Source organism: Zootermopsis nevadensis, unplaced genomic scaffold, assembly GCF_977971745.1.
Source record: "Zootermopsis nevadensis isolate Lab colony 2312 unplaced genomic scaffold, Znev_1.0 Znev_ptg000003l, whole genome shotgun sequence".
NCBI lineage: Eukaryota > Metazoa > Arthropoda > Insecta > Blattodea > Termopsidae > Zootermopsis > Zootermopsis nevadensis.
The window spans coordinates 11,670,181-11,683,033 of NW_028259135.1; the positions used below are offsets into that span (position 1 = coordinate 11,670,181).

The 12,853-nt window shown below is 39.4% G+C and overlaps 1 protein-coding gene across 2 annotated transcripts; it reads right to left on the minus strand.

The window, feature by feature from the left end:
• Positions 1–4,180: 4,180 nt before the first annotated feature.
• On the minus strand, positions 4,181–11,632 carry LOC110838272 (hemolymph lipopolysaccharide-binding protein). 2 transcript variants are annotated; one of them, XM_087342544.1, is made up of 6 exons: positions 11,541–11,632; positions 9,923–10,077; positions 9,517–9,640; positions 9,068–9,364; positions 7,787–7,939; positions 4,181–4,727 (listed from the first exon to the last, which is right to left on the minus strand). In XM_087342544.1, exons 2-5 carry the CDS (start codon positions 10,067–10,069, stop codon positions 7,791–7,793), a joined length of 717 nt encoding a protein of 238 aa, XP_087198670.1. In that variant the 5' UTR covers positions 10,070–10,077; positions 11,541–11,632; the 3' UTR covers positions 4,181–4,727; positions 7,787–7,790. The 2 variants fall into 2 exon arrangements, with proteins under 2 accessions (XP_087198670.1, XP_021937020.2); XM_022081328.2 differs by lacking the exon at positions 4,181–4,727 and having other exon boundaries at positions 7,651–7,939.
• Positions 11,633–12,853: the final 1,221 nt, after the last annotated feature.

Here is a 12,853-nt window from a genome sequence, read left to right on the forward strand (position 1 = left end):
TTTCCAAAAACGTGGTAGACTTATAATCGGCAACATTTTTTTTGTCTGTATTCGTCCTTTGTCTTTTTCGAAACAAGACAAATGTCGACGTCGTTCTTCTGGGTTATGACGCTGTGTGGATTCGTATGTAGATACCGACGTTTCGGAGAAAGATACTGTTTCCATCTTCATGGATAGAAATTTTTTTCAGATTTCTTCTGGCTTTTGTTTGTTTTTTACTTTCCGAATCTATGAATCGTATTTGCGTGTTATTTATAAGTTCCTCATATGAGTATTTCATAACAACAACCCTAACATCTCTTTTCGTTACACCATAGTCTGGGTTAATGAAAAAGTTCGTTAAGGAACAAACGACAAATGTTATTTTCCAACCGCCATGTATCCCGAAAAAGCAATACATTAGTTTGCATATCGATTTTAAACTACGTTTTCAAGAATGTAAATTCCATTTAGGTTTCTGCTCTGGTTCTAAAGCCTATAGCGTATGCCTTTCCCATAAATTTCACTCGCTTGAAGCACATACATGGTCATTTTTGAAAGGGGGGAGGCAGAAAGTGAAATATATGAGAATTTTTCCATTGCAAATTGGTGAATACTTGGACAGACAACAGGAGGTGACACATAACTGTTACGAACGCATATGTAAAATGGAAATTAGTGATGCGAGTTATTTAATCCTTTGATTTTATCTTTTTTTTTGGCCGTGATTGTAATTGAGTCAAACGATATGTTTCTCTTGCCTGGTCCTGCATTATGTTGCCTTTCTGTACGGTACAATTACTTTATCTGGTTAGATCTAACCTATTTGTGACGTACTCATGTCTTCTTATATGTAAGTTCCAGGATGTCATTAGAAACGAATGTGGAAAACGACTCAGGGCCAGTCATAGCGACCCCCCCCCCCCGCCAAAGGGCCATATTCAGTGTTGGTGAGCCCCGGGGATGCCTTTGAACACAACTTTTCAAAATCGACGCCGTCATATGACGCCATATTTGGCACTAATGACCAATGGAAGACGACGAATTCGTAAACATGTATGTTAGTGAGAAAGTATAGCTTGCCTGTTGGTGGTAGTTTCGAGGACTTGCCAAGGCTTAGCTTTGTGTAAAATAACAGTAAAACGCATTAATTTGCCTTAATTGCTAGCGAAATAGTAAGAGGATAATTGCTTAGTGACCGCATAACTGCATATTATTAACAATGGACGTAATTAGGAAATTAACATGGGACAAATTACCCTCGGACACAGAGCAGAAATACAATATTCCAATAATAAATCCCTTTGTAATTTAATGACCGTATGATCGTTTACAATTATAAATAAGAAATTATTGGGTTTCTCTTGGGTTGCTTACCGAACCATAAGTATTTCCAACACCAGACGTACTACCTAGCAGGTGTTTCTAAGAAATAGACCTAATGGTCTGCATTACTATTACATTAGATTACTATAAGATACATTTTAATATTATCCTCCCATGTACGCATAGATTTTTTAAGTGGTATCTTCTTTTAATCATGCCAAAACTTTATGGGGTTATGTATTTATATCCTCCCACACGTGCAGCATGTCTTACTCATCTTATGCTCCGTGATTTTATCGCTATAATAATAATAATAGCTCGTAATGTTTTTTGATCAATGTCACATCCGCTTCGAACCAAATTAATAATAATATTTAAAATAAGTAAAAAGTTCATCTACTAAAAATTAGTCTAATATTCTCAACAGAGTTTAATCTTCATTAGTTAACGTGGTGATCAATGTATTGAGAGAGAAAAAAAGAAAATATATTTTTATCAGTATTTTCCCTCTTTCGGCCATCAGTGTGATTCACTCCATTACAAAAATTAGCAGAGCAATAAATTAATGTTATAACATGCATACACGCGCGAGCATCTTTCTGATTGCTACAAAACTAGGCAATCAACGTCCCTACGACGTCCACGTGCGTTCCATCAACATGTAACGGTGTGACGTCATGCGTCACTGCCCTGTATTTTGGGGCACACATTTTAAACTAATGAGTTCTCTCTCTCTCTCTCTCTCACTCTCACACACACATATTGGTATGCACCCAGAGGGAGGGAAGCTATGAGAATGTCGTGTGACAATATATCATTGTTCCGTAGATAATGTTCCTTATTAACTGTGGTCTGGCAACGTCACAAGACTTGCGGAATGTTGTAATTAATGCACTTAATTTAAAGTACACGAGCTTTTACAAACAAAATTCCCAAATTTTTTTTCACGATGATTTTTAATTACTCCAAATTTATTGCGGATTTCTATGATAATGTCATTTCTAGGCCTCAGATTTATGTACGTATTCTTGGGCATAACCTAAGCAATGAAATGTGTTTAGCTGAAGGGAGGGGGTAGCAATTAAGAACAACAATATAAACATAATCTACCTCTGACGAAAGCGTGGGCCATTATCATTATCCCAATGAAGCCGAAGATTATCTAAATAATATTTGATAATGCAGTCCGCACCTCAAAGAAAACACGTCACCATCACAACGATCAATTGGTAAATGCGATTCAATTATGCAATGGCTATTGACAATGATAATCATACAAAACGACGTTATTGAGTGTTGAGTCACGTGGTACACTTCCTCACTTAAGCAGAGTTTGTAGTTTAGATGGAGGTTGGAGAGGATGGGGGTGGGGGGGGGGAAGACCCTTTCCAGCAAGTTCTATGCAGAAACGACGACAAGGGAAGTTGAAGGGTCAAGAAATTGATGCTCTGCAAGTTACACCGTAATAAGTGTACAAAGAGCGTCTTAATTGCAAATAACCAGCATTACACTTTATGGTCATTGTTATTGAGTGGCCCTGGGAAAGCAAATTTACCTCGGAGACGTGTCACAGATCTAATTATTGACCTGCAATTAGAAACCAATATTCCACAGAGGTTCTTGAATCTGTGCTTCAGAACGGCCACAAGTCCGAAGTAAAAGGCGTACGCACAGTTTGGCCCTCTAAAGCCTAGTGGTAATGAATGTCCTCCCATCTACTACAGGGTCTCCCAAATTATTTATTTCTATCAGGTTTTATACTTAACACCTGAAGTAAATAGACGGCTTGACAGATCTAGGTGTAGGTGGGAGGATAATATTAAAATTTAGATCGAAAGTAGGGTGTGATATGTGGACTGGACTTACCTGGTTCAAGATAGGATCTAGTTGGGAGATCTTGTAAATATTGTAATGAAACTTCGGTTTCTACAAAAGGCGGGAAATTTTATGGTCGTCTTTGTGTTTCATAAAAGATGAGAAATTTCTTCACCAGCTGAAGGACTGTAAACTTCTCAAGTAGGTCTCTGATACGTGGGGTTGGCCCTTTTTTTAGTGTCGTATAAACTATGACTAGTTTACGAGAAAAGTTAACTGGATAACACGAATTTTCCGTACCACATTACCATCCCTGATTCGTGCATACCTTACAAGTATACACTGATATAATTATAATAATAATAATAATAACTAATAATTATGGGAGCAACTGGAACTGTCTCCAAGTCACTCAGAAAATATTTGGCCAACATCCCGGACGAACAAAACTACAGGGAACTACAGAAAACTGCAATTTTAGGATCTTCATACATCATTCGAAAGACGCTGTCCCTCACAATAAAACTATATAATACATGTAACACATATTAAAAACAAAATGTATTTCGGAAATAGCTGCTACACTATGTACCTCAGGGGCAAGGTTTGTCTCGGGTACATAGAAGTAAATACCTTATAAATTGGTGAATAGATGGAATAATAATAATAATAGGCATACATTATACCTTCTTACCATGCTTGATTAAACAGTTAACCTTTTTTGTTTAAATCTTGTCAGTCTAATCACAATAAAATTCCTATTAATATTAAAATATTACCATGATTAACATTTAAATATTTAAAAATATATTAAATGATATTCTCTATCGAAATGTTCGATTTACATTAGAATATCACTTTTTACTCGACATGTTTCAGTTATAAATGAACCATCTTCAGGTTTAGAAATTTTATTGTAATTAAACAAATATATATTTATCACAATATGACGCAACTTTATCATCTCACAGTTAATCTTATAAGTTTTTAGTATCGTGACAGTACTTTGCTCAGCAATGCATAACAGTTTAAACCATTTTAGTGATATATAATATGATATTTTTAATTCTGTTTACTCGCCTCCTGGTGTGTTTTGCGGGTGCAAGAATGATGTCTGGAAAACGTGATCTGAGTTTCGTTCAAACGGACCCCTGCAGACAGAAGGCCATACTGCCAGCAAGACAGCATTATATTCATTGGATTTTTTGTCCAAAACGGGGAATTATTTACCTTTTTAGGCTATAATTTTATCGAATTATCTTACATTTTATTCAGTTCATAAGGAGGAATGAAGGTTTCACTGTAAAATATCTAACTTAGAGGATGTAACGCGGTACATAGAAAACAGGCGCTACAGAAGAGAATGTCAGAGGATATATTAATTTACTGAGAGACTATTACACTCCTAAATTGTACCCCTTTCTGAGAAAGATCCTTAGGTTTCTTTTACATTTGAACTGAAGTTGGTGGGCTAACGTTGAATGGAGTTCTCTGTCGGCACATAGAGGAAGCTTTATTAAGTTAGTCATATGATTCATTTTGTAGCGAAGCAGAAGGCGCCCATTATATTCACTACGCGTATCACTGGGTCTGTGCAAATGTGGTACCTATTAAAAATAGATTCTATCATTAATTAAACGAGCTTCGGCTTTGAAGAATTGAGTGGATATTTGTAAATCAGAGTAGAATTAGGACGAAAACGAATTTGAACTTTATTTTTATGCTGTTTAATAACGATTTTTGCAATTAGACGATAATGTTAGGATTGAAAATACAATTCAGGTGCTACGGATTTATTGCACTTCCTGGTATTTACATACGTGACAAAATCCATTTTTTTTGTGTGGCAGATTAAAGTGTGTTTGGTGATGGATAATGTTCGAAGGAAATCTGCTGAAGCAAAGTTAAAATAAGTTTTAAAATTTTCCGACGAAATGTTAGCGTTTTTTTTGCTTTTTTTTTGCTGTTGTTGAAAATTAAAACGTAACCTGTTAACACACGCAGTTCATTCTGTAATCCTTGATGACGGAGCTGAACCACGTAATAGCGCCGTGCAGTTGCTGTCATTTGTTTTTCATAGTTCCGCTGGTCGCCGGCAAGCCGGGCATCAAGTGAAACATCAAATGACTGTCTAAATGCGGGGAAACGGCGAACACTTCATGACATATGCAACACAAGTCAGTCCGTCCATTTACTGTAGTCCCCAGGTGACAGTATAACAGAAAACGTGGCTCTCCGCGACGTTTAACAGGACAGTTTGAAAATAACCAACTGAATAATTATTCATTTTGCCCATGAACGTGTGTTTGTGGGTTTATTACGAATCTCGGTGTAAACATCGATTATTTCCTTAAACAGCGTTAACCGGTTGATCTTTGTAATGGTGAAGTGTCGTGTTTTCTTTGTGGTACGGACCTAATTCTTATATACTATTTTTTTTAGATGTGACTAGTTGGTCTTTCTGATGGTGAAGTATAGTGTTTTCTTTGCGGTAGGGACTGGGTAGCATGTTAAATTTGTTTTGGCAATTGTGACGTATGTTTCTCACACGGGAATGAAATTAAGAAGTGCAGATATAGATTGACTTCTATTGGCGTGAAGTTATACCAAGTTTCAGTGAAATCAGTCTACTTTTTTCAAATTTACTGGAGGGTCACGCGTGGACGGATCCTTGTAAGTTACGGAAAACTGGTTTGCAATACACGTGGGTGTAAAAGCTGTTGGATGATTCAGAACTTTCCTTGATCAGTCAATTTGTGTATGGGGACCAGAAATCAGAGAAGTCGTTTTTGTGTTTCTGAAGGCTTATGTGGAAAGGGAGGTGCCAACACACATGACGTGACGGGTCGTATCAATAATTTTGCATTGATTAGAACGAGGGAAGCTCCGATGTTCTATGGTGTTCTGTATAATGACATGGGTATTACTGCCAACTACAAAAACGCAAAACATTTATCAGCCGTTGTTCTTGTATGTTCCACCCACTTCTCTTTTAGTACATTGATCAGAATGTGTTGTCCATCATCGGATCCTCCTGCAACAGCGTTTTAACTCTACAGTTCTCAGGCGCGTCTCGGCATGGATTCAAACAGCGTGTTTATGCCAAGGTAATAAGGAATTGTAGCAGTTAATTTTATTTCAAGTACCGTCCGCTTTGTTTTATCGGTCCGAAAATTGGGATCATGGGTTCGAATCCCCGATCGCCTTTAACCTGTTTCATCAATCCATTCTCCTGTATAGTGGCACCGGATTCTAAAGTCTACCAGAGTGGGAAGCTGCCCCACCCCATCGCCCTCTACTTGGATCACGGGGGGGGGGGGGGAATTGTTTAAAGTTTAAATTTATCTCATTGTCTTCCATGTGTGGCATTATTTTTATATTAATTTTTTCCCCTCGAAAAATCATTAATAAATGTCACTCGCGGTTTTAATTCAGCTAACAATCGATATCGCTTCTTTCTGAAAATAAAATAGCCACAGTTCTTATGACTCCATCATTTATTACGAAGCATGAAAGCAGGACTTGCTACCGAACTTCGTGAAATCGAATTTTTTTTCTTCCAAACTTAATTTTACCGCACTATATTTCGTCTTACTTCTGGGCATCCACCCGAGGTAATGCTCTTCAAAAATTGTATCATCAGTTTACATTGTCAACTATTGTCTCTTTATTTTATGATGAGGATGAAATAATTTTCCTTCTCTCCTACGAGCCCATTCCGTGATATAAAGAACCCCCTCCCCCCCTCCGCTCGTCTAGAGCTGTAACTTGATTTTGTGTTTGGCGGAGAGTTGACAGCGCGTTCATCTCCTTCTTTCTGCAGAAGCCATCACATTTTCACCGCCGCCCTCTTCCTACTCCACCTACATTTCTCCAAAAGGGTTGAAGGCTTCTTTTTGTAATCATCATCCTCGGGGAACATAAAGAAAAAGAGGACTTTCCGGGAGTTTCTCTTTCTGATCGCTGTAACTTCGTTCCAGTTTTCCTCCAATTTCACTCACCCCCTCTTTTTTTTCGTAGGGGTGGTCCTTGATGTATCGTCAAGAGTACTTTGAAGGGTGAGGAAGTGGGGTGAGGACGGAAGTCGACCAACTTCATCACTTTCTTCCAAGTTTCTTCTTTCGTAACATATTTCTGTCCTAATTTTTTTGTTGTAATTTGTGAAACAAATAAGGCCCCCTGAAATATCTGTTAACTTTAAGATCATTTATAAGACCTTTATTTATTAAAAGCGTGCGCATAACTTACATTACCGCCTCTTAGCCCAAGGCTGTCCAAAGTACGGCCCGAAGCCTGCAGTAATTCTAACATATCAATTACATTCTGTGATTTTTAAATTTTCTCTATCGTAACCTACATATTTTTAATTTTAGAACAAGACTGGAAATATATAATTCGTATAGGAATACATAGAGTTTACTGTGGATCATGCCCTAGTTTCACTTCCAAATCATAGGCCCATATTCGTTTTGCGTAGCCTATAATATTTTGTAACCTAAGGGAAATATATTTTAAAATTATATTTGAAAATTCGTGTTCATTACTGAATTTAATCTGTTATACACTTTCAAAGTTAATTTAAATTATATTAAAGTGCATAGTCGTTATGAATGTAGTAAGCTGTGCTGTATAAATTATGATGAATATATAAATTTAACAAACGCACTTCTTCATTCTGTCAACTCGCAGATGAAAAGCAACTTCTCATTGCAGTGGGTGTTTCCGAGTAGTGAGTTTGATCCCAGAATGCCGCAATGGCCCATGAAATCGGGTTCGTCAGGAAACCACTTATTGTAACCTGCGGTTTCAAGCGTCTCGTCTAAAACAAACAGATTTTATGACACATTTAAGCCAGGAACTACGAGGAGTCATAATTTACGAAGGTTCTAGAACCTAGTATTATTATTTGGTATCTAACTCCATGGAGAAGAAAGGATTTTTTGAGAAGCTGATACTTTCTAAGTTATTAAGATATCCCGCGCCTTTTATAGTCTCCAAAGTTTTATTATCTTTTTCACCGTCGTTATAACCTCAAGTCTCCTACGTTTTTTTACAGCATTGACAGAAGTCAACTGCACGCCCCTTTCATGAGCTAGAGGAATCCGGTCAACACATCCTACGCCTTTAACACCAGAAGATTGCTGTCTTCTGGGTAGTTGTGCCGTGTAGTCTGCTAGAAGTTTATCTAAATTTCAGACATCCTTGTTGCCTCCATCATCAGGGCGATCGCGTCGGTAAACTTCTACCAGACTACACGACACAACCATCTTCAGAGTCACCGCCGTGAAAACCTCAAATCCTACCTTTAACGCCAGTTTTAAAATTATCTTTTCGCCTGCTGATATTTTTTTCCAAGCTATTTCTTTGTTCAGGTTTTCTGACGAAGTTTTAAATTTATCCCAGGTGTGCCACGTTGTTCGTCGTATTGTTAGTTTATAAAAAGTCGTAATAAAACTGTATTTTATCAGTGACTGAGGTAAGCTGTCTGCAACAAGCCTCTCCGATTGTCTACCGCAGCCTCTCGCGTTTCATTTGAACAAAACATAACCCAGTTTTCGAAAAGCTGTGTTTTATTCATAGGGTCAGTACAATTGATGTAAAAAATAAATAAAAAAATGACTGAAATTACTATAAACTCCAAACACTGCTCGGAACGTGGTGCCATGTTGGTCGAGGAAGTTTGCCACCGATTGGCTGAATCCATAGAATGCATGACTCTTTTCCGAAAAGCGCCCAATTCGAATCTCGTCTGAGGTATCGGCTGTTTCTGACAGGTATTTGTGCTTTACATCAATCGTTCCAAGGAACTGACGGTTAATGTAATAAAATAAGCTACACCGACTGAGTTGCGATCTTTTCCGTTCATCGTACACTTTATCGGAATATTGCAGTCGACTGCTTTACCGCAATATAGCACCAAACACTTCCTTCCCCATGAAATACTTACTGAAAATAGTGACGAAGTCCCCAGTCTCATGTGGGTCCCAAGTCCCAATGTATGCGGCATCTTTCCTCCAGTCTTTAAATAAGTTTCGTATCCAAATTACTGACAGTGACTTAGCTTCGGTCAGCGAGTTGATGACGGCGAGGTAAGCTCCCTCCTTTTCACAGACATCCCGAGCTTTTTCCCAGGTCCTGATGTCTGTGTGAAATTTGTAATATCCCAGTCCAGGTACAAGTTCGTAATCTGCAGGTGCCTTCCCGTGGCATGTTGACGGTCCTGCGTCTTCGTCCTTTGGAGGAACTGGGGAAAAGTACAAGGCGTTGAACTTTCAATAGTGGGTTTATGAATGCGACTATTGCATTATAATTTTGTTTTAAATACGTAATTCCTCAACTCGAGGGAGACAAAAAAAAACTTTGTGAAGCTAATGCATGAGTTTAAGAATTTCTTACCTGTGACGGTAGCCACTATGAACACGGAGTCGCTGTTTTTGCATTTTGCGTGGGATTGGTCGATATCCACTTGCCAAGGACCAGCTTCGTCTCCTTTCTGATCAGCACCATGTTCCATCTGTACCTGTGATGTTTAATAAGTGTAAATCGCTTGCTTGTGGGAAGAAAATTCTGATTTATAACTTCGACTTTTGGAGCTCAGGCGTTTCGTGTCTTGAAGCTGTTTACCCTGAAGATGGCAATGGGAATGTTCGACGAGGTGTTGGAATATCGTCAACACGCTGCGCTGCTAAACCCCGAATGTCGAAGTAACGCAATGAGTTAAGGGCTACAGGATCGTAAGGACAATAATATTTTACAGAAGTTTGAAAATGCTTTGCGGAATTAGTAATTTGTGCCGCCTGACCTGTGCTATCCAGTGTCCTGTCTTGTTTCGTCGACTCGTGACTGAAAATTTAAGGGCTGGTGAGTTCTTTTCTGGACACCCAAAGTCAGAGGAGGCTCCCGCACACCACAGCACGGAGAAAATAGCAGCACACCGACACACCTGCATGATGACACCTGTAAAGAAAAGTCACCCTTACCCCACGGGGCTGAGATCTTCTTCAAAGCTGGTAGTCGCTCAGCTAGTTAAAAAAATATAATGCCTTTTACGAACCGTAAAAGTTCAGTACCAGCTCAGAATCTGCTCTGGAACTGACGGAAACCACGGATAATCGTGAATGATTTGGCCGGTCTCAGAGCCTTCCGAATGCGTACTGACTTCTAGCCACAAGTCCGTTCGGATGCATTCCCGCGAAATGCCTGTGAGACAATTCAGCGCCACAGGCCACAACCTGATGTCAGAAACGTGTTAACACGTTTTAAAATCTTCCCCTTATTGTATTTATCGAACGGAAGAAAGGAATGGGAAGCGATAATTAACCTGTTGCTTCCGGCATTCTTAAGTCTGCAGTGTGTTATGTACTGTCTCTGTGCCAAATTGGAGGATTTCAGAAAGTCGCGAAGTAGCACATAACTCGTTATTTAAAGAGCTTCAGCATTTAAACATATTACTGCAATGTTCAAGACATCTCAGGACGTTCCATTTTCAGGAGACTGTTTTCATTAAATTCTACAGCACGATGGTGGATTTTGGAGAAGTGAAAGCAGGCTGAAAAATTTTGATAATGAGCAACTTAAAGATTTCTACTTTTCGTAAAATTATTTGTTATTAAAGCGATAAGATTGAGGAGACGGGGATAAGATTTGACACGTATTGGACATATGAAAAATGCTTATACCGTTTTAAGTGGGTACTCTTGATGGCGAGAGACTACCATTTTGAATACCTAGAGAGCATAGATAATAGGGTAATATTAAAATACATCCCAGAGTGGGGTGTAATGATCTGCTCTTTTGAACACGATAATCAACTTTCGGGTTCCAAAGAAAGAGGATTATTTCTTGAGTAGCTGAGGTGCTATCAGCTGCTCAAGAATAACGTAGCCGCCACATAACTGCTAGCGCCAAGATAACGGAGTCCAGGCGAATGAAGACAGTTCAGAACTCGCAGCGTAGCAAAGCTACCGTCGTCGTACTGGTGACTTGAACCGCTGGGTAAGGCGGCTGAAGACCTTCGTAGCCTTGAATCATGCAATTTGGTGACGGCTGCTATAAGTATTTTTATATTATTATTTAATGTTCTGTCTGACGACAGGTCCATATGAACAGGATCCTTCCATCCTTTTCTCGGACTGAGACCTGTTCATATACGTTCTTGGCAGATGATCCAGAAGTGGTTTGCCATTGCCTTCTTCTGTGTGTGAATGGAGTAATTGTTGGGATGCCACGGAGAAACCGGGGAAGCCCCCGGAGGAAACTCCGTGTTGCCTAGACCACGGCCTTGCCCAACACAAGTTATAAATTCGGGCACCGCCGGGAATCGAACCCGAGGCCCCCAGGATTACAAGGCCAGCGTTCTAACCGGTAGACCACCGTGGCTCTGCTATAAGTACCAAACGTTAATGGATTAATATACTCACCACTGACGAAATTGTGCTTCTGTCTTCTGTGGGTGAAATTTATTTTTCCTTTGGAAGACTTGTTACTTTACAGAGATTTTTCCGACGTTTATATATACGCACCTGTAGAAGGATGTAGACGTGTTATCTGCTTAAATCCTATTATTTTGGATTAAGGCTTAATAATGCGGTGTTTAATAACGTGTCATTATTCAGCACACATGTGACAGCGTGACGTCACTTTCGTTAATATGAAGCGTAAAAAATGGGACCAATAAATTAGAGCACATACAGTTCCATGCAAACAAAACTGAGTTTTGTTTTTGCATCTATTTGACTGGGGGTTTAATGGCTGCAGTATTGCAAAACGCCATCGAACTAGGGGTTAATGGGGAAAAAAAGACAATTTCGTCGTAAACAGAAATGTTAATGTGGTGATCAAAAATACAAATTTACCAGATTCGTGTTTCCAAAAGTATGAAGAATTGTGTGTACGGGCCGCAAACCAGAAATTCCGTGTGTGATCTGTCGTGAGTAAGCGACTACGAGATGCGTGTCCTTCCTTCCATGTCCTTGTATAGCGTTTCATCCTGACATTGTTACTTAAATGGAAAGTTTTTAAAATATGGTAATATATATAAGAGCCTTCGTGTTCATTAAAAGACGGGGTACTTATTGACTATCTGAGCGACTATTAGATCCCCAAGTACGGCTCTGTTCCATGGAGTCGCTTACCTTAAGAAACAGTACTAAAGATCAAGTACGAGGTGCGATCGGAAAGTATCGGAATGCGCCTATAAAAACCCGTACACTTATCTCAGATATTAAATTCATCCATCACCCTCGAAGTAGTTCCCCTGGGACTGAACACAACGATCCCAGCGCCGCTGCCAATCCTGGAAGCATCCCTGGAAATCTTTCTTTGTCAGCCTGTCAAGCACCATCTGCGATTATGCCTGAATCTCTTCTATCGTCTCAAATCTCCTTCCCTTTAGCTGAATTTTCATCTTTGGGAAGAGGAAGAAGTCACACGGAGCTTAGAAAGGAAGTTGGGGTCGGTTCTTGCAAGATCTTTGAGCTCCTGACAAACGACAAGTCGATTCTGCTTCTGGTCCTCAGACAGGATGCGTCGCATGTGGAGTTCTTCCTTTAGAATCAGCTGACAGGTCCCATAGCCTATCCCAACAATGTCGCACAAGTCGTTGATGGTACGACGTCGATCTTCGTGAATGGCCTGCCGAATCTTCGTAACATTTTCGGGCGTTGTGCTCGAAGATGGTCGTCCAGAACGCTCGTCATCATCGACAGAGGTTCGGCCGTTTTTAAAACGTGAA